Genomic DNA, 22,983 nt, shown 5'->3' on the forward strand with positions numbered 1-22,983 from the left:
GAGTGTCACATGATACCTCAGAAATCATCCTGATAAAACGATGTGGTACTCAAGAAACATTTCTTATTATCAATGTTGAAAACAGTTTTATATATCTTAAATATCTCACTGGTCACAAGCTTTTGATCAGTACATATATAAATATATCTATCTCATTATAGTAAAGTAGATATTTTACCAGTGCTCAATTCTTTTTAGAGGACTTCAAAAAAGGATAAAGTGAACTTGTGCTGCCATGACATCATTATCCTGCAGCTCCAGAACAATTAGTCACATGACATCAACTGCTAAGGTAACTGGCTTAAAAAACTGGTGGGAAAGCAGGAAATAAAATGACTCTTTATGTCATACTTAATGTCTTTATATGAACTTCTGCTGAAAAAATAATACAGTTAACAAGTACCACCGCACAGGAGAGCTTACACCTCTACTAGTCACATGTTAACACCTTTCTTCATGTTTACACAGGCAATGATGAGTTTTATAATAACATGTCATTTTCGCTCCACTGTTAGCTAACGGCCTTAGTGCATGCTCGTTTATATTATTAATATTACCTCTGTAGATTCCAGAGAAATTCTCTGTTAGGGCTCCATGTGGAGTGAGCAGCCCACATAGCTGTCATCCATTTTGTCCTCCTCTGACCACCCTCATTCATTTTTATATTCAGTACCGGTGGTAAAATACTGTCCAGTATGGGCACGTGATGTTTGTTAAGCACATAGTTGTGTTTTCAATAACATGTGATGTACATATTCAGCTATTAGCCATGATAATATCTGATAGGCTCAGAGTCAGTTTAAAATATTCTTTTAAAAGCAGCACACCTTTTGTCACAAAACAACACTCACAGAACAAAATTCTCACGTCAAAACGAAACAAAAAAATACACCAACATGTTACAGCACAGGTTGTTCTTGAATCTTAAACCTTTACCGTCCTCTGACCAATTCAAAACAAAAACAAAGAGAGAAAAATCTGCCATACTGGGCAAAGGGTGCAAGGCGCTCATGAGAAATGTAGATTTCAGTTGTAGTGCTTTCACAAAATAAGTTCAAATAAAGCCATGCAACAAATAAGAGGGATTTGGGGGGCAAGGTAAAAAATGCAAGGGATGGACTTCATATCCCAGAATGCTGTGGACAAAATCCTGAGGAACGGAGGGAAGCAGGTGTGTCTCAGGTCTGGTCCAGCCATTCGGCACGTTTAGGAGCTTTACAGGTGTGAATGTTGATGGCCTCCTCACAGTCTTTGCACTCCACGGCGCAGCACCACTTAAACTTACACTCGCACTTGGTGATGCGTTTTATGCGTGTGGTGTCATAACCCCGCCCACAACACATGACCTCGCAGCCGTCGGTCCCCCGGGACGTCTTGTTACAGACCCGACCAGCAGTACCCAATGAACCTAGAATGCGAAGAAGGAAAATGATTACTAGGTTTGCGCCAAGACCCAGATTTTACATCGGTCGTCAAGTGGTGACCCACAATAAATCTGTAAAATAACAAAAAAATACTGATCATTGCCAGGACTTAATCCATTTAATGCAAAATGCAGGTAAAACACCTGTAAAAAATAAATATGGAAATTTTCTTCAAATTAATACAGCACATTTTGACATATTTAGATTTTTTGTTTGTGTACCCTCCGAAATAAAGTATTTTAGAATGTATTAACAACCATAAATTTATTAAATCATTAAATATTTAAATATAATTATAAATTCAATAGACAGTTTGATTCTAAAAGTGTTTCTTATTTCAGGATTACAAAGTTAACGTAGTCTGGGTCGTATAATTTAGCCCAAATCCTGTTTGACTATAGACACTAAAAATGATGTCTGTGAAATCATGGCATAACTTCAATGAACAGAAATAACTACTTAGAAATAAAGGTTCTTGATTGGCATTGATGGATCCATGAAGATCCTTTTACATTCATGCAATATTTCCTCCTATTGTACAAAAGGTTCTTTATAGAGAAGAAACAAAAAAAATCGGTAGCACTTTATTTTAAGGTGTCCCCGTTACATGTACTTAGTATTATAATAACAATTAATTATGCATAGTTACATGTAAGTAACCTTATAAGACAAACCCTAATCCTAGCCCTAACTATATAGTAAGTACACTCAAAAAAGTGATTCTTTAAACTAAGTTAATTCAAGTATGGACAATGGTTCCACACAACCAAATTGTTTTGTATTAACATGAATTGATTTTTTTTAATCTATGCAAACTCTGTGTTGTGTGAACACAATTGAATGAGGAAGAATCTATGTGAAATTGTAATGTCCAACCAACTGGATTTATTAACTTCCCTGTAACTTAAACCGGTTAAGTTTAGTGAACATGTTTTGGTTTATTAAAAACTGGCCAAATGGGTTTCACTTTATCAACATAAGGAGGTTGGTTTCAAACAACTCATTTAAATTATGGACAGTGGTTCCATCCAATTAGTTCTAGTTACTTTAAATAATTTCTATTTAAAGTTACTCCCTTCAACAAAGCATTTTTGTGTGTGATTGTCTTGTAATGACTCATAAAAGACAAGATGCATCACAAATGATCAAGTGTATTTGTTAAACAAGAGCAAAACATACAGTTACATACAGTTAAATACAGTTGAAACCACATTAGACAATTACACAAAATAACAGAAATATCAAACTATTGTCATTTTCTAATTGGCATTTAAAGGTAATCAATCAAACCTTATTCCAGGAACAGGCACTGGCTCCAGAAATAACTTCTGCAGTACTTCAAATGTGTACCTGAGGTCAGGAGGGTTGCTCAAGTTCAGTCCATATATCAGTCCCAGAAACATGGTTTTGCATAGGGTATAATGCCTGGGTACTGAAGAACTTTATCTTCCAACCCTCCAACATCTGCTGTCCACACCTTCACATCTTATGACATAGATTCCCATGAGTCTTCTGGATCACCTCCTGAGGGCCAGCAACGTCTGTATCCTAGAGAGAATATTTAAAAGTAAAAAATACTCAAATTTTTGTGTATTAACTTTACCAAAGCATTTATCATCCTTGAGGAAAAAAAAAAAAAAACAACGTACTCACCATATACTCCATAAGACATGGTAGGGATGTGCGCTTCGTCTAATTTTACTGTCGTTTAAACGGAAGTTTGGTATCCGACTAGTCTAAAAGCTAGACAACCCCAAAAAATGGCAAAAGAAAAAAAATTTGCATGTCCATATAACAGCCTACACTTGAAATACGTAAATCTTTGAATCACACTGTCAAATCCCTCAATGAATTCTGCTAAAAATAGGTCATGATTATGCCATTGCTTGCCTCGCGTTATCATCATTTAATATTAGGAGGTCGTTAAACAGAAAAAAAGAAAGAGCATACACTCAACATAAACCGGTGCATAGCTTATTTATTCAGATCGGCTAGAGCAATGCAGAAATGGAAAATCAATCAATAGACTGACAGAATTCTTCATTTTCATATAAAGTTAGCCAACATATTAAAAAAATAGGAACGTTTATCAAGGAATAGCATTAAAACGGCTTAAAAATGTACTCCGTGTTGGTTATGTTGTCTAAAAACAAAAGAATGCTAGTTGTACTTACTCAGACCATGCGCATTTGTTCAGTGAATTTACAACGTTAACGTGGTCTGGCGAAAGACGGGACTAGACGATTCTGCACTTGAAAAAAAAAACCCCCACTCTCGGCAGGAACTGAAGTCACAGGCACGCAGAGAGATAACTACAAGCAAGCAGACAGTTTCGAAAAGAGCCTGGAAATCCCACAGCACCACCGAAGTGGGTCTTCATTTAGAAGAATAGATCGCACGGATGGGATCACGGACCGCAGCGACGTATGAAAGATTGACATTTGCTGGCTTTGGCTAGCCTCCAAGCTAACGCATGCGTGTATTGAATAAGATTACGCATCGCTCCAGTAACGTTAGTTATTGTAAGCCAATTTGACATCACACAGTTTACACAACTTTTCAATCTCCTTCTAATAATAAAAAAAGAATCCCTTGCTGGTCTTTCCTGTGGTCATTTTGAGCTCGCCGCAACTGACATGAAGAAAACACATGAGAGGTCTGAGGTAAAAATTTAGTTTCTGCCCAGATACGCTTTTAAAAATATTTATATATTTAAATATTTTGATATGTATTCTTTTTCAAAAAATTTATTTTAACTTGTTATTTAAAATGTTTTAAATGTAACGTTAACATAATGGTAATTTGAATGATAAAGTCATCATGTTTTTTTTTTCTCTCGTGTAATCGATTATTGTTTTCAGTGTCGACTAGTAGGAGCTGTAACTTACCGTTTAGCAGACTAGTCGACTAGACCCGCACATCCCTACTGCTAGGGTCTTCAATCGGGTACTTCAATGCCATTAGTCTAAAGATTAAAACAACAACAAAATTTATGTGATTTAGCCTTTACATAAAAAAAAAAAACAGAGTTCAGCAATATTCCCAATTAAAGGGATAGTTCATCCAAAAATGTAACTTCTGTCATGAATCTCACCCTCATGTCGTTCCAAACCCACAAGACCTTCATTCATCTTTGTAACACAAATTAAAATATTTTTGATGAAATCCGAGAGCTCTCTAACCCTGCATAGACAGTAATGCAACTGAAATGTTCCCAGACTCAGAAACGTTGTAAGTACATCAGTTTTTGTGAGCAAACAATTCTTCTCCAAATCGTGACTTCCGCCATTATCGAGAGTACATCTGCATGTAAACAACGTACGCGTGTGATTCTGCTGACGTCTGCGTGTGACTGCTGTTTGTCACTCTACTAGCCTGACCCCCAACCCCCCCCCCCCCCCCTTCACTCATGCCCCCTCAAAAATAATGAGTGCATGAATTGTTGAATAATGATTATTTTCATTTTCTTTGCACACAAAAGGTATTCTCGTAGCTTTGTAAAATTACGGTTGAACCACTGATGTCACATGGACTATTTAATTGATGTCCTTACTACGTTTCTGGGCCTTGAATGTGGTAGTTGCGTTGCTCTCTATGGAGGGTCAGAAAGCTCTCGGAATTGATCAAAAATACCTTAATTTGTGTTCCAAAGATGAACAAAGGCCTTAAAGGTAATTAATGACAGAATATTCATTTTTGGATGTACTCTCCCTTTAAACACACCTGAATCAGCTAATCAAGTCTTACTAGAAGTTCCAGGCAGGTGTGTTGGATCTAAACTCCACAGAACACTGGCTCTCCAAGAGCCGGCTTGGACACACCCGCCTTGCCTCAAAATAAATTGTTTATGGTAGGTGAATACATTTGTAATATCCGTCACATATTTTGTATTCATTGTATTAATAAACCTAATCTCATTATATTGATCTTTTTTGTTAATACCCATGACCATAACCCTAAAACTCAGTGGCCGGTGAGAGAATAATGTTTTAATACAATGTTTTGTTGAGTGCAATTGTTCTTACCTGTATAGTGGGCACCAAGAGGGTTTAATTATTTGTCCAAGGACTCTTCTTCGATTTGCAAACATCTTCATAATTTCTGCAGTGTGGATCGTTTTTTTGGCAAAGACAGTTGACACTAATAGGCCTATCATAATTCTGTCTGTCTCAAATTCTGCACAAATCTGTAAACACATGAAGTGCAATTTGTTACAAGAACACCCATACAGTTTAACAGCAAAGACAAATTCAATGATCAAAAAAATCAATGATTTGTGTGAGTGATGAATAGTGTCATGTTTATCATTCCAAAAGGGTGGACGTGATTACATATCTGGAGCATATGTATAATGTGAACAGCTCAGAGTACTGTCCGGTTTGAAGTCATTGTATGACCGCCCCGACATGTTTATAACCAAAACTTCAAATAGGCTAAGCCGTGGATTGTAACAAAAGTCTACAAAATATTATTACAGGGTATCTGCAGGATTTTCTAAATCAAATTTCTCATATCTATCAAACAGACAGCAATGTGTAAAAATTAAAGGGGTTCATTCTAATACCGTAAACTCTACAATGGGCATACCTCAAGGATCAATACTAGGCCCTTTATTATTTAGTTTATACATCAATGATCTCCCACAGCAGTGCGAAGGGATACAAGTGCAAATGTATGCTGATGATACTGTTATTTTTACACATGCGAGAACTGCAAAGTTAGCTGCTGAAAAGCTAAATGTTGCTATGGAAAGGATTACACAGTGGTTAGAGCAATCATGTCTTACCATGAACACTGGTAAAACAAAAGGGATGTTTTTTTCTAAAATGAAGGTGTGTTCTTCCAATGCAGATATTTTTATAAATGGTGAGAAGATAGAAATTGTCACTGAGTTTAATTATCTAGGTTTAACGCTGGATTCAAACCTTAGTTTTAAAAAACATGTAAAGAAATTGGTGAGGACTATAAAATATAGTTTGATAAACTTCAGACAAATTAAACAGTCTACCTACTGATGTAGCCTTGCTACAATTTTTTCTCATCTGTCATATTGTCTGACATGATGGGGTCAAGCAGGAGAAACGGTTATTAAACCGTTAAAATCTCTTTACAAACAGACTCTAAAAACGTCTCGGGTTACGTATGTAACCGTGGTTCCCCGAAGGGTACGCTTTGGGAATGCCTTTCCAAAGCGAATGAATTGACCGTGGTCTGAATCACATGTGTAATCAGTCCAATAGAGGGCGAGGCATCACGGCGGGGTGCGCCGTGGTTCATGGTTCGCCCTTCGGGGAACCATGGTTACATATGTAGCCTGAGACTTTCCCCTACAGGAACTCGAGCTGCGTCCGAAAACGCTTTGGGAACGAGATACCCACGCCGCCAGACTGACAAGTCCCTGCCCAGTGTGTACTAGGACGAGAGGACAGAAGAGCCCGGAGTGGCTTGCATGTCGAGGTCATGGAACCTCACGAAAGTGAGGGGCGTGGACCACCCAGCTGCGTTGCTTTTGTCCTGCATCGACACACCTGCTAAAAAGGCCTTGAAGGCCGCCACACCTCGGGTTGAGTAAGCTCTGACTCCCATTGGTGAGGGGAGCTGAGAGGGCTCATAGGCAGTGTTAATCACATCCACTATCCACCTCCTGAGGGTCTGCTTCGTAGCACGAACACCCCTCTTAGGAAGACCATAGCACACAAGCAGTTGGTCCGCCTTTCTCCACAGGGCAGCTCTGTGGATGTACGTGCCCAGTGCTCTTTGGCACCCTGAAGGGAGGAGGACAGAAGGCCTGAAGTACAATGGGCTGTGGTGTAACGGAGGGAACTTTAGGTACATACCCCACTCGAGGGTAGAGAAAAACTTTGGCCATGCCGGGCGCAAAGTCAAGATAGGCAGGGGCCACTGAAAGGGCCTGAAGATCACCAACTCTCTTTAGAGAGGAAATAGCCAGAAGGAAGGTAGTCTTAATAGTGAGGAGTCTGTCAGATATGTCCTCGATGGGCTCGAAGGGAGCCTTGCAAAGAGCCTCTAGCATCACAGCCAAGTCCCACGTGGAGAGACGTGAACATACCGGCGGCCTCAGCGCTGAGGAAACGCAACAAGGGGGTGTCTACCCACTGACTGACCACCGACAGGGGCGAGGTAGACCGCAATGGCCGCCACGTAAACTTTAAAGGTTGAGTGGGTTAACCCTGTGGAGAAACGGGCCTGCAGGAACTCTAGCACTGTACCAATCGGGGAGTTAACTGAGTCGAGCTGGCGGTCTCCGCACCATGAAGTTAAGAGTGTCCACTTCAGGGCATACAGTTTCCTCGTAGAGGGAGCTCTGGATTGGAGGATGGTCTCGACAACATCGGTTGAGAGACCGGAAGCTATGAGCTGTGCCCCCTCAGTGGCCACACCTACAGCTCCGGGCGAGGGTGGACGATAGTGCCCTCCGCCTGTGAGAGGAGATCTCTCCTGACGGGAATCTCCCATGGAGTGCCGTTGAGGAGAGAAATCAGGTCCGAGAACCATACTCGGCCCGGCCAGAACGGTGCTACTAACAGTAGACTGACCTCGTCCCGGCGCACTCTCGCCAGAACTCCCGGGAGCAGAGCGATCGGGGGAAAAGCGTACAGACAAAGCCTCGGCCAAGTCTGTACCATAGCGTCCAGTCCCAGAGGAGCTGGAGGAGCTAGAGAGAACCAGAGGGGACATTGTGCTGACTCTCGAGTTGCAAAGAGGTCCACCTGTTCTGTGGAGGAAATCGGACCAACTGCTTGTGTGCTATGGTCCCCCTAAGAGGGGTCTTCCACTCTTAGCAGGTGGATAGTGGATGCCATCTTTCTGGCATACGAGGCCTCTGAGCGTCCCCCGCCGCTGGGAGTCAGAGCGCACTCGACCCGAGGTGTGGCGGCCTCCAAGGCCCTCTGGGCAGGTGTCCCGGATCAGGACATCTGCAACGCTGCTGGGTGGTCCACGCCCCTGACTTTCGCCAGGTTCTATAACCTCGACATCCGAGCCACTCCAGGCTCGTCCGTCCTATCGTCCTGACACCAGGCAGGGACTTGTCAGTCTGGCAGCGTTGGTATCTCTTTCCCATAGCGTCTCCGGACGCAGCTCAAAGTTCCTGGAAGGGAACGTCTCAGGTTACGTATGTAACCATGGTTCCCTGAAGGGAACGAGACGCTGCGTCTCTTAGCCACACTTCCGGCATCCCTCGTCGATTTTTAAAATTCAGATTGTTTTCCGTCTTATTAATGATATATGAGCAGTTAAAAAAAACTCCATGTGCTCTTTCTACACTACTCAATTAGCTAAATCACGGAAGTGAAGAGTTAATTTGCAAGAAACGGTAAACGCCAATTTAAAAAAAAGAAAAAAGAGCTGATTGCCGTGCATTATTCTCCACAGATAGCGCGATCTGAACACTAAACGCATTTTGTCAAAGCCTGTATTGTCCACTTTCAAGGCATCGCGAGTTCACGTTTTACTGCAGAAGCCGACAAGCGCCCTTGCTGTTTTTGAACAGAAGCCGATAAGTCCAGTTCTGGCGGATACGGGAGGAGAAAAGGACATGCCCGTCTCACTCTCGCCAGCCAGATCAGCCTGCGAGCTCCACGAGCTCTATGGGCAGAACCGCACGTGCTTTTATGCTTCCTGGTTGTGACGTCACCCCGCCCGTGCCGCCTCACCCTCCTTCGGACTGATTACACCTGATATTCAGAGCATGGTCACGCTGAAGGCGTTCCCATAGCGTCTCCGGACGCAGCTAGAAGTTCCTGGAAGAGAATCGTCTGTTCCACGAGCACTCAGTCCAAACACTACAGAAAGACATGCGCATTCATATCTCCAATCCGCACGAAATCATAACGGCGCGGTAAACAGTTACACAATAACTACTCGACTGCAAAACAAAACACGAAAAGCACACTAACAGAAATGAAAGACTTTGACTTAACAAAAAGAAAACTTTAGATTTTCTTACCTGACTGGTACTTCTAGACGCCATGATGCACCTCCTTCGTGCTGTCTTCATCAAACGCGTTCGAAATCGTCATATCCATTGTTTTGTTTTGTTACGTTAGTTTAACGATTGATAATTAAGTAAAATGGAAAATTAAACAGTTTAAGTTACTTAACACAAATATATTTTATTTTCCTCCAAAACATTAATGTATTGTGTTCGTTTTAACAAAAAATATCTGAGTAAAACGAACAGTGGCACAAGACCATTTTTTTTGAGTGTACATGTAGTTAATTAATATTACAGTAATTAAATGTATAATTACACTGTAACAAGGACACCAAGTGTAATCAAAGGTTCTATAGATTATTAAAATGTTGTTGCACTAAGAAAAAATGGTTCTTTTAAGAACTGTTCATTGAAAGGTTAGTGTCTTTGTTTTTAAAAGTGTACTTGATAACATTCTTGTAACACAAAGTAACAAGGAAAGTAAGACCATACATAATCCGGGTGGTGTTTTGGTGGGTCTGTATGTTGTTGTTTCGCAAGGTTGAACACACAGTGGACAGTGATGGTCTCTCTTAAAAAAATAAAAATAAAAAAATTCTCTGCCTTCCCTGCGGCCATGAGAACCAGAGAGTGATGGTTGTGCTGGCAGCTTTGAAAGAATGGGATTTGAAAAATGAGCCTGTTGTATCCTTGGGGTGCAAATTCCACTGGGGTGGTGGTGCTGGTGGTGGTTAGGGGGTAAGCGTATTGACCCTCTGAAATCACTGAGCTGTGAGCTGTCTGTCTGAACCAAACACACACTGATGCATGAGCTGCAGCACTGATCTCAGAAAGCAGAGAAACACACTGTCCTAGCCAGGTCACATGACACACTTCCAGAGGGCATATGCTGTCTAAACTATTAGCCGACTGGTCAGTCTTAAGAATGTCCTCACTATTTCTGACCCATCACCAAGTGAACATGGGATATTTGCAGGTAAAAGGCTACATGCAGAGGTGTGTGAGAACATCAAGGATTAACAAAGCAAAAAAAAATCCCATCCCACCTCTTCTGACCCTGTCAAAGCCTTGGTTGCCCTTTTTACCCTTAAGGTTTCTGGTTAGGTTTAGGGCAGGGCAGGTGTGAGAGTCAATTTACCTCAATTACTGAATCCTATCTTTCTCTCACTCTCGAGTCATGTAAAAATGAACATGGCTTACCACCATCAGACTGAACCTCATGAATGGGGACCCTCTGAGGCCTGTGACAAGTGACTCAGCCTATTAGTCTTGATAAATTAAACACTTTATAGTTTCTCATAAACAGGATATTCCAATGAATTGACACTATATTTTTTCACTTAGACAGGCTGAGCACTTCATGTGTTCTGACGTCTTGTATGATCTAACTCTTAATTCTGAGGAATCCATGTGAAACCCAAGTTTGACATTAATTTTGTTAATACTGAGTGATTCAGGGGCAGCAGAGTTAACTATTTGTGTCATTAGTAATACATGAGTCACAGAATATTTTAGTGCTACTTGCATTATTACTAAATGAGTTACACTGCTTGAAAGACAAGACTGTACTGATATTCTTCAAACATTCAAGCTTAGTTTATTTTAAACTCTTTAACCTTAATTATTAAACAACTGGACAATTAATTCAACCTAAAAAGCTTAACATTCAGACTCTGCGTTTTAGAAAATGTCAGCCCTAAGTGTGGTATCTTTGATGCAACTGTAAACTTTGTGATATACAGTATGTAAGAAATATAAGAAAAATATTCGCTATTTATGCATTTATTCTTTGTGGAACAGGCATAACCAGAAGCTTCAAAAATGAAAGAACAAAATCATTAAAAAATCGAATAAATAACAAAAATAAAAAATATGTATTACATAAATAATAAAATGATAAATAAATAAATTAAAATAAAGTAATACAATTAATGAAAAGTTTTTTTATACTTTTTCTCTTTCTTACCTGCAGCTTTGTCCATGACACAATAATCAGGTGAGTTTTCGAAGTACACCAGGTCATTTTTTGTGGCTTTCCTGAAGTCTTTATTGGCTACTGTGAATCCTGTCCCATCTTGGTTCATGGTTACCTCGATGGCACCGTTGTATTTCTTGCGAAGGTAATCTCCGGTTTTACGGAAATCTGACATTGCCAACCAGCAGGTTCTCAGAGTGCACGACCCACTGACTCCATGACATTTACACTCCAGCTTCATAAACCGCTTTACAGCCTATAAAACAGAAACCAAAAAAAACATCCCTAGTAGTAATTATATAAACAGATTCCACATGACCAAGAATAGCTGCAGAATGTAAACAGAGTTTTACAGGAACGTTTAGCGTCAATGTGTCAGTATTTATATGCCAAAATGGTTGTAATATGTGTTTCATTCGACATGAGATTTTGTAAGGTTTCTCCACCACACGGGTAGAGTTATATTATCTTAAACGTACATAACCTTACCATTCTCCCACAGCGGTTATTGTGAAGGTTCATGAGTGCTCGTGCATCTTTCACAGTTTGCTCTTTTGCATCTACGAAGGCTTTGGCAAACTTTATCCCATAGTTTATGTTATCACTGCAGCCACCCCAGTCAAACTCTCCTCGTTCGTCACTGGCCCGACCACGCTTATGGGGGTCACAGTTGCACGTCTTTAGCTCCCCCTGACTGCAGGCGCGGGTAATGGCGAAAACCACTCCTGCTGAGGAGATTGCGTATACGAACGCCGCCTCACGACTGCCTGTGAAGACAAGAATCATGTAGCCACAACAAACACATGCAGGTCCTTTATCAGACACTCACAAACACTTAATTACACCCTCCGCTCTCATATAATCTCAAACAGCACTTCTGATTTGTCTGCTAGAGACCTGTCCATAGAGGCATGACTGGCCCCAGTGTGAGTGTTTTGTTTAAATATTAGTACAGACCTAATCCCTCCAGGGTGGGCCATTCTCTGCTAGGATAAATTGTTTGAAGGCTAGCAGTCTGATAGTGAACTGCCACAGTTATTTTCTAACCCTAACCTGGTATTTCTAAGCGTCCTGCATGTTTGGACTTATGTCACTCACACTGATTTCTTTAGCCTGACTGAATATAAGACAGCGAAAAAAGTAATCAACTCCTCTCTACTTCTTGTAATTGTCCAATTTTGTGATTGTACCAAATGTGTGCTTCACGGTTTGTATTATGGAATGTACTTGCATTAAACTTTCTAACAGTCTTTTTTCTATTAGCGAGGATGCATTAGCTTGACAGTAAACATCTAAAACGTTACAAACATTTCCATTTTATACAAATGCTGTTCTTTTCAACTTTCCATTTAACAAGATGAAAAAAGTAATATTAAGCAACTGTTTTCAACATTGCTCATAATATTAAATGTTTCTTGAGCACCAAATCAGCATATTAAAATGATATCTGAAGGATCATGTGACACTGAAGATTGAAGTAATAACTGAAAATGGAGTTAGCATCACAGGAATAACTTATTACAATTTATTAAAATAAATTAAACACTTTATCTCCGGTTTTACGGAAGATGCAGAATTTTTTTTTTAAATGTAATAAGTATTTCACAGTATCGTTTTTGCTTTTGAACTATTCTTGCATTTGTGGCAGGTAAAATCCTATTGCATTAAAATGTGTCCTTATTACACATTAAATTAATATTACATGGCAATATTAAAGGACATATAAATAGATTTTGTTTTAAGCCAGTAGCTTTTAAATTACATGAGACATGAATAATAAAATTTTTAAAGCTTTAAATATATCTGCGGAGTACACCAGCATTTAAATAACCCTGAAGCTCTATATTCTAGTGTATATTAATAAATTCCACAGGATTAAAATATTGTCACGGTGCACACACACACACGAGGACTATACAAGAAAACGGAGACGAGGAGTAAACTCAAATGAACACTCTTTAATGTAGACATCAGGGCAAGGCAGGGCAAGACAAAGCAAGGCTGACAGACAGGATCACCGGGGAGTAACGAGTAGACCAGACAAAATCAAACTGAACAGACAGGACTATAAATACACAGGATAATCATAGATAGAGACAAACACAGCTGAATGGAATTAACTAATAAATCACACTAGACGAGGACAGGAAACAAACCAAATATGGAAACAAGAGACGGGAACACATGACAGAGGTCTGACATAACTCCCCCCTCCCGGAAGGCGCATCATGCGCCTTAACAGTTCCACCGGGGACGGGGGGTGGGCGCTCTGGAGGACTCTCAGGACACACAGGGCCAGGAACACAGGACGGGGACCTCTAGAGCGGAACAAACAAAACGGAGGCGATGGCGGTGCAGGGAGCTCAGGAGGCCATGGCGGGTGGTCTTCGTGGCCGTGGCCTTGTCCCGCCACTCCAGCCGGAACCCATCTAGCCCTCCCCCAAAATTTCCATGGGGCAGCTAGGGGGTATCAGGAGTCCTCCGGGGCTAGACAGACAGGACAGCCCACAGGAACAGGAGGCCCTCCTAGGCTAGCTTGGAAGCTGAGGCTTCTTCTGGGCATGACAAGGAGTCAGGGGCCCTCACAGGGTCCCTCAGCAACCACTTCCACTTCCGCGACAAGACGAGTCCCCATGGACATGACCGACAAGATACATTAAAACTGTTCCTGAGGGCAAGACAAGACTTGAAAACCATGACTCTGGGGACATGGCACGGCACTCCTGGCCGTGATATGGACTAGATCCATGGGACCGAGTCAGCGGAGGGACGGCAGTAGTGATGGGAAGTTCGGATCATTTTACTGACTCGGACCTTTGAGTCTCGTTCAGCAAAATGAATGAATCTTTGAGTCATTTCATTCATTTTAGCAAAATATAATTCAAAATGTTACGCGCTACTTCCCTAACACATCTACGTATGCAAACGTTGATCACACTACAAACAATACAAAACTATAATGGTATAAGAAACAGAAAACAAAATAATTTGTTGTTTACCTGGGTCTAGTCTATGATTAGCTCACCTCACCTCTTATCTGACAAGTCTTCGGGTTTGAGTCATTTGTTCATCACGTTACATCCCCATAAACTTAATCAATGCAGTCAGAGCCGGAAAGAGATTTGATTAGTTCATCTCGAGTCTTCCGGTTTGAGTCGTTCGTTTTTTTGTCACATGACGTGACAGCATTGGATAGAGAAATTAGTTAATTTGAATTCCTTACAAACGGGTGCATAGTTATTATAATAAGTATTGTTATTATTAATTTACTCTTACAGTTTCGTGATGCGTTTCTGGTCTCAAATTGTAGCCTTTTATTTCTTACAGTTTATAAATGTGTGAATCTGTCATGATGGTTCTTTTCCATAACACTAAATGTGGTAACAAAAGGTAATAAACTAAAGAGTTGGTTATTATTATTAATAAGTAGTTTCCCCTCAGATTGCATTGGTTTAGCTTATGAGGCTGTCATGTGATGAACGAACGACTCAAACCCGAAGACTCGAAACAGGTGAACTAATTCAGTGCAGAACCTATAGGATGTTGCGCATGCGCGACTAAACGAATCACTCCGAGACGACTCGTTCTTCCCGAGTCACATTAAAGATTCGTTCAAAATTAACGAATCGCTCAAGAACGACCCATCACTAGCCAGCGGGCTTGAGTCAGCGGCGAGCTTGGGAGAGCCGCGGACAGCGGCGTCGATCAGACTTGAGGGCTCGTGGCCAGCGGACTCGCGGCGATCCCGCCGAACTCCCACGGTAGTTTTCAGTTTCCTGTTGCAGCTAAAATGTGTTTCAATGATCTGTGCTCATGTAGTGCAATGACATCTGGAGGATATCTATGTTTGAATCGCTCCATCATTCATACAGATAGATATTCTCTGAAGAATTTTTTTTTTAATAGTACAGTTGCTGTTTATGGGAGAATCCTCTCTTGGCAACCGCTCCAATTCTAATTCCATTTCATAAACTGAATACGCACAGTGCTGCAAGAGTCTGTCCGGCTGCCAGAATCATCTCCAAACATTTACATCCACTATGCCTGTTTATGTGGTAAAGAGGCATAGAGAATGCTGGAGGGATGATATTTTCACACAGGGATCTTTGGAACGCTGTATGAAAGCCAAAAAGAAAGCACATTTACAGTACGGATTTCTTGAGTAAACTTCAGGTTCAGACTGATTTAAATGATCCTGCGGGATTTTTCTGTTTATCACACCTGGCGAGGGACTTGTGTGAATGTGGCTGGATTTTCCTGTGAGATCTGAGTCCTTTCATTAATGTCCCACAGTGATAAACAGCAATGGACGTGTCCAAGCATAACTGTTTAAAATATCATTATTCTATTCTAATCCTTAGTGATATACTGTGGTGACATTACAGTATGAGGATCTAGGTATTTGCTGCATGTAATATATGTATCTGACTGGGGGAATGCACACATACACACATATATACACTACTGGACAAAAATGTAAAGTAAATATTTAAAAATACAATTTTAATTGTTTTTGAAAAAGCCTCTAATTCTATCTAAAATACAGTAAAAATAGCAATATTGTGTTATACAGTATTATTTTATAACAATAATATGGTAAATATAAATATAATAATATATAAAATGATAAAATAATACAAATTATTGTGATTTATTTAAAATGATTTATTGTCATGATGGCAAAACTGAATTTTCAGCAGTCATTACTCCAGGCGTCTTTTCAGCTCAAAAAAGATTTATTATTATCAATTTTGAAATCTAAATTTTGAAATTTAATTTAGTAGAATCCATGATACATTACTTTTCAAAATGTTGGGGTATATTAAATAATATAATGCTTTTATTCAGCAAGGACATTTATAATGCTACAAAATATTATTTTTTAATATATTTTTATATAATAATAATAATTATTATTATTTCTAATATATTCTGTTCATTGAACTTTCTGCTTATCAAAGGTTCCTGAAAAATGTTGTAAACCTTGATAATAATAATAAGAAGAAAAACTGAACACCAATAAAAGCTGAGCACTAAATCAGCATATTAGAAGGATTTCTGAAGGATTATTTGTGACCCTGGACCACAAAACCAGTCTTAAGTCGCTGGGGTAAATTTTAAGCAATAGCCAAAAATATACTGCATGGGTCAAAATTATTGATTTTTCTTTTATGCCAAAAATCATTAGGACATTAAGTAAAGATCATGTTCCTAGAAGATATTTAGTAAATTTCTTACCGTAAATATAAAACTTTTTGATAAGTAATATGCATTGCTAAGAACTTAATTTGGACAGCTTTAAAGGCGATTTTCTCAATATTTCGATTTTTTGCACCCTCAGATTCCAGATATTCAGATATTGTTGTTGTTTGTTTTGCTTTTTTGATCAAATAAAGCAAAGCTTTGCTGAGCATAAAATACTTTTTTTCAAAAATATAAAAAAAAAAATCACAATTATTCCTTTGACTGCTATTGCCTCCAAAACACACACTGAGACATTTCCAGCACTCACTGCGCTGTATGACTCTCCCAAAAACGGTATGGTCTCTGTCCAGGGCGCTGCAGTTCCAGCGGTGATGACGGAATTGATGCTGGCACTCTCGAATCCACTCTTTAGCCCCGCCCCCAATCGACTGCATGATGTCTGGGTACTTCTGACACAACTGCCTCTGTTTATTCACTAGCCCGGGAATGTTGTCACAAATCACACGGGCACCAAGTGCTCCAATGTACCTGAAACACAGACACAAACACGGACGCTTAAAACCTGAATTGCTTCAATCAATCACAGCAGTTGGTACTCTGCGAGCAAATGTCATTACAAAAGCGATGAATCTGTAAACATTCAGTGTTTATGCATTGTCTGATGCCAAAGAATCTGATGATTGAGTCTGATCATTCCCAGAATCTTACCACTCATTAGTGGAATTTCAGAGGGAAGTTTGGCAAACTGACATTTGTCATAAACAGACATTCACAAACCAACCATTATTTATGATTTATTTGCAGGCAATTGTATAATAAGTGCAACATCAACAGATTTGGAATATGTTTTTGAGCCCTATGATAACCTTGCATTTTGAGGTAAAACCTTTAGTTTTTAGATAATCTGAAATATTATATATTGGCTCCACTATCTTTTGCTGTGATTTGATTTTACTTAATTCAATCAGCTAATGAGAACAGAAGGAGATTTAATGAATTCTGATGTGTTCTATCTCTGTATACTTTTCATTCCCTTTCTGAATGCTTCAATCCATCACTGTTCAATATTTTTTGTCTAACACCAACAGAAACTGGCACAAACTCCTCTTTCTCATACACACCCAAACTATCACATCAAGCTTAATCTCAGTCATCACACACTCACTCATGTCAGACTAGGAGGAGGACTAATATTTTAGTCTGCTAAAATGAGCATTTCTAATGAGAAATGAAGGTTTTACCTTTTGAAGAAAATGTTTGTGAATGCTGATCAACCTTTTTATTATGACTGTGTTCCTACCATTCCTCTGCCTCATTTGACTGTGATTATAGGGCTTTATCGTCCCCTGAGCTTTGTGTTCGATAGAGTTTGGAAACACTCTCTCTCTCACACACACACACACACACACACACACCAGGCTGGCCGCACACACTGTGGTGGTTTGCAGGTTGGCTTTACCAGAAGCAGTAAATCATTATCCACAGGACCACAACCACATGCTGTAAAAACACAGTAAAATCTGCTCTCATTTACATCACGTGTCTCTGTGTGTCTAGTTAGGCTTGACTGGGTAAAGAATGCACGACTGTAGTAATTTGTTGCTTCTATTACCCAAATAGTAGCTAAAAACTCCTCTCCTCCCTATTTCTCTCCATCTCTCTGGATCACCCCATCTTTGTCTTTTTCAACATTGGCATATTCACATTTTCTCCTTTAGACAGGAAAGCAAGTTAGGGAAAACAATTCTCAGGCTCTTTTGATGCAAGAACAAAATCAATATTGGCATATTTTATTATATCTTTCAAACTTTTCATCTGAATCAGAGTCCTAAAGTTCTGGATGAATGATTTGTGAATTGCTGAAATGTACATGTGCTCTAATGTTGCAGTCTTTATTTATGCAGATTGCAATATGTTTGGACCATTACAAAACTAGCCTGTGCGCTATTTACAAAGGAACTGAGAAATTAAACAAATTCATATGACAAAAATTAATTCAACTAGAAAAGCAAAGTTTGTCAAAACATGTTGACCTCATTTAAAAGTTTGAAGTTCAAAGGTCTTACACATGGATAGATGGATAGATGGATAGATAGATAGATAGATAGATAGATAGATAGATAGATAGATAGATAGATAGATAGATAGATAGATAGATAGATAGATAGATAGATAGATAGATAGATAGATTTGCAATTCAGTACATTTCTGTCAGCCCAATTAAAATTCCAATTCAACATTCTGTGGGGTGTGTCCAATTTTCAGTTCTGAATTTTGTCCAACCCTGGAACAAAAGTTCAAAGATGAAGTTCACTTCAAAGGACACACACACCTTTCTATCTGTGTGGAAGTCCAGGGCAGGCTTATGTCTGGCTTCATCTGTGTGTGTGTGTGTGTGTGTGTGTGTGTGTGTGTGTGTGTATGTTTCTGTCTGTGAAATAAGTTCACTAGTATGAGACGCTAACAGGCCGCCCAGTAGCTTAAGAGGATTCCTGCTCTGTCTGCTTAAATTGATGAATGAGCAGATCAGAGAGAGAGAGAGAAAGAGGAGCGAAAGATCCCTTTCTCTCTGGCTCTGGTGAGTGCCTCACATTGGGAATGTCAGCCTGACTTATTACACCACAATAGTGACAAAGGACTTGCTTTCCTCTGGTTTCTTTCTTACTTTCATGCACATCAAACTTAACATGTAACTGATTTCTGAGCTGTTTGTAAAACCTGTAATCCCTGATACAGTTGTTGAGGGTCCAGTAATGAACATATATGATCTTTAACAGAGATCGCTATAGAACATGGATGTTTTAATAAGAAAAACATTAACTTTTGTCTTCTTAATCTCTCACACACAACCACATGCACATGTATAAAACCCAACAACTCCCCAACTACATTTATGTGTGAGCAATGGGCATGTGGCTGGTTTCTACGTGATTGTTCAGGCTCCACCAGCTAAGTGTGTGTGTGCCTGTGTATCTAAGCAGGAGGCCTGACACATACTGCAGTTATTTCATTTATTCCTCTGTTATTGGCTGGCACGACACCTCAAGAACACCATGAAAACCCGACCCATAACTCTGATATAATGATGTGCAGAGCCTGTTACTATACATAAGCACAAGCTCTGGGGAAAACCCCATCCCTCATGAGACTTTTTGAGGGGGAGAAGCGCGTGATTTGTGTGTTTCTAGAATAATTGCGTTTTAAATGCCAATATCTTGAGCGGTGAAGCTGCGTTCCTGCACCAAGCGCGACGTGTGTGTTCATTATAGTGTGCTCTTGAGTCGACTGCCATCTCCCGAGCTCTGGCTGCCCACCACCAGGGTGCGAATTATGGGGAGTTTGGGGGGTCCGAGACCCATAATTAAGGCTTGAACCTCCCCAAAGGAAATAAAAACATAAGGTTGGGGGTCTCAAAACTATGTATTCTTTCACATAAGTATAGGTCTATACACATTTCAACAGCGTTTTCAAATAAACAACAACACAAAAAAATTGTGTTTTAGTAACCTCAAAAGTTAGATTACAAGTTTTTTTTTTCAGACTGCGCTAAACAGACGCTCGCAAACAGAGGTCGCGTTCGCCTGAGAAGATAACCATAGCAACAGATGCCCGAGCGCTTTCCGTCAGGATCCGTAGGGACAATATCAGTAGCCTATATATTTTTTATTCATCACTTATTTACATATAAGTAAATAATAAAATAGTTTTTCATTAACCTCTCCTCCTCCGTACCTTACCTTCAACGCAAACCACTGTTATCCAAAACGGAACTACGTAAAAACTACATAAGAATAATTGTACCTAATAATAAACATCTGCTAATGTTCAGTCTCCCAACTGACAGCAGCTCAGTCACCGTGAGTAGGAAAAAAAAACGCCCGGCTTCTGCGCGCGGGTGTGCGCCACCGGCGGCGCGTCGGGATGCTGGACGCTACTCACCACCAAGACGAGTCCACGCGCGGTGTGAGGATGAGTAGGAGGAACAGCAGCGCGCAACACAACCGCGAGGACGCACGGGGACCGCTGTTTCTGATTATATGTCTTAATCCTGAGCCTCCTGGAGCAGCGGTGGATCTGTTGAGAATCCGGGGCGACGCAAGAATTTTACCGCAGCCAAACATAGTTGAGCGTGTCCTCCGGCAGTGATAAGAAAACACGATTGTGTATTAGGGAACCGGCGTAAAGACCGTTTAGGTACGCGGGGACCTGCTGGAGTTGGGATTGCTGATAGCTGGACAGATGTAGAGCTCTGTGCGGACGATGCACGGACGGATATCATGTATCTGCCCGGATATTAGCGTGTGCCATATAAAAGTATTCCCCGAAATCTGGCAACCGCGTCAGAAATAATCCAAGCCAGACGGCAGGTTCAGAGAGCGCTTTCTTTTCTTTTTTTTTTTCACCTCCTCTTGAGAACAGATGAAGTCTCGGTGAGGTGCAATTTGATCAGAAAGAGTGCCAACTTTTCCACTTTTTCTCTCCACGTTTTGCGTTCAGGCAGGGCTGTGAAACACGCGCCTCTCCGTTTTTCCATTGGAGTCTGCGAGCGTTGATAGCAGACTGCGCGAGATAAACCGGGGCGATGAACTGTGCGAACTGCAGACCGAAGGGGTGGGCGACGGGGGGAGAGAGAGGGGCGATAGGAATGTTGACAGGCCGCCGTCTCTCCACTCTTATTGGGTAGAGTTCTCAGAGACCGGAGCCCCGGGGAAGCTTGAGCTCGCGCGGGATACGCGCCTTTCCCTGGTCAGCAGAGACATGCGCCACGCTGCTTTCACCTGCTGAACGACACGCTGCATCCTCATTTACACACCATTCTGGAGTTCACGCTCACAATTTCACAAACACGGGAAAAACAACAACAAAAACCTTTTTTTACAATTCTAAAATGTAGCTATATATATGTATTTTTTCGTTGTCCCAGCAATATACATCTATTTAAATTGTAACAATAATGTTCTGCATATAAACTTAAATGTTTCACTTTAGTGAGTTAAAACGTTGCAGTGTGGATTTCAGGGATGCCACATATTGACACATATTCGCCGGTCTCATGAAAATGCGGCTATAGCAGGCAGAATACAAACAGAAAATTGTGCTATTGATACGCAGAAATTGACTTCGCGTGCATATGATACGCATCTACCCCACAACTCTAATCCTACACATTGCGTATCATATTATAAAGTATATTATCTAAGCATACTATACATGCTACTTCATACCTGCATATTAGGATACTATGCAATTGGAAACCACATATTATGATCACTGTATAAAATAAAACACTTATAAAAATCATATATTTTAATGTACTCAAGCATGCAGCATTCGCACTGTTTGTAGCCGCAGTTACGAGGCCTTTATCGTCTACAGAGATGCGCGTGTCTGAATACACAAGCTCGTGTTTACAGATAAGGCTAGAGCTTGCACGAGTGCTGCTGTGTATAAACATCGTGCGGATTCCAGTTTCAAAACATCACATAGTTGCCTGTTGCATGTCTCTCTAGATAAGTGAAGCCATTCTCTTCATTAATGTAATGTGCAGGAGCTCTAATCCCACAACAGCATCCTACATTTAAATGGCTGCAGCTGCACTGCTCCTATAATGTAAGATAGACACGCACACAATATATAGCAAATACACTGTTTCAACAGTAGCAGCTAAAACTCCAGATGAGGGATCTGCAACACCCAAGACTGCACTTCTGTAACACTTCACTGAGCCGCAGAAATAGGCCCAAATCCCTGTTGGAATTGAAACTATTAGAGTTAACTGCACTTTCCACCAGGGATTAAATGAACAATTATAATGTTTAGCTGTAAATCCCAAATTAGGCTAATCCTGAAATTTTCATTTGTACTTAAACTTTAGCCCCTTAGATGCTTTTGTCCACCTAAAGCTGCCATTATAGTCTGTGAAACAGAGAGGCCTATCTACTAAATGTGGAGGAGAACATGTCAGTTTAGAGGGGGATTCTATGGCTAAAAAAGAGGAATTTGCCAGTCTGTTCCAGTCAATTTTATTCCAGAAGTTACAGATACATTCTTACTGAAGCAATTCATTTTATTGGACAGAACAAGGCCTCTTGGAAGTTTTCAAACTGAGAGACTATACTCAAATAAAATAATTCAATATGTCTGATCTACCGATTTCTGGATGAGTACACCTGATCGAGGCTTTTTCCAGCATCTTCTGCATATTTGACTCCTTTCCAACAGTGACTGCATGATTTTGAGATTTATCTTTTCACACTGGGTTCAACTGAGGTACTCATACTCAACTATTTCAAAAAGTGAAAACATTTACTGATGCTCAAAAGAAAGCAACACGGTGCATTAAAATGCAGGTGTAAAACGTTTTTTCCATTATTGACAATTTGCATTTTCTGCAAGCGGTATGTGTGCGTAAATTAGAGCAA

At 40.3% G+C, this 22,983-nt stretch overlaps 1 protein-coding gene and 1 long non-coding RNA gene across 2 annotated transcripts; both read right to left on the reverse strand.

Moving 5' to 3' along the window:
- Positions 1-344: 344 nt before the first annotated feature.
- On the reverse strand, positions 345-21,136 carry LOC306848039 (protein Wnt-2b-A-like). Its single transcript, XM_079382354.1, has 5 exons — positions 20,501-21,136; positions 16,869-17,089; positions 11,846-12,123; positions 11,348-11,612; positions 345-1,408 (listed from the first exon to the last, which is right to left on the reverse strand). The coding sequence occupies exons 1-5, from the start codon at positions 20,680-20,682 to the stop codon at positions 1,179-1,181; spliced, it is 1,176 nt and encodes a 391-aa protein (XP_079238480.1). The 5' UTR covers positions 20,683-21,136; the 3' UTR covers positions 345-1,178.
- On the reverse strand, positions 2,558-4,778 carry LOC306848040. Its single transcript, XR_013782199.1, has 3 exons — positions 4,519-4,778; positions 3,078-4,389; positions 2,558-2,972 (listed from the first exon to the last, which is right to left on the reverse strand). It is a non-coding gene; the product is annotated as an uncharacterized lncRNA (long non-coding RNA).
- Positions 21,137-22,983: the final 1,847 nt, after the last annotated feature.

Source organism: Barbus barbus (assembly GCF_936440315.1).
Source record: "Barbus barbus genome assembly, chromosome: 28".
Taxonomy (NCBI): Eukaryota; Metazoa; Chordata; class Actinopteri; order Cypriniformes; family Cyprinidae; genus Barbus; species Barbus barbus.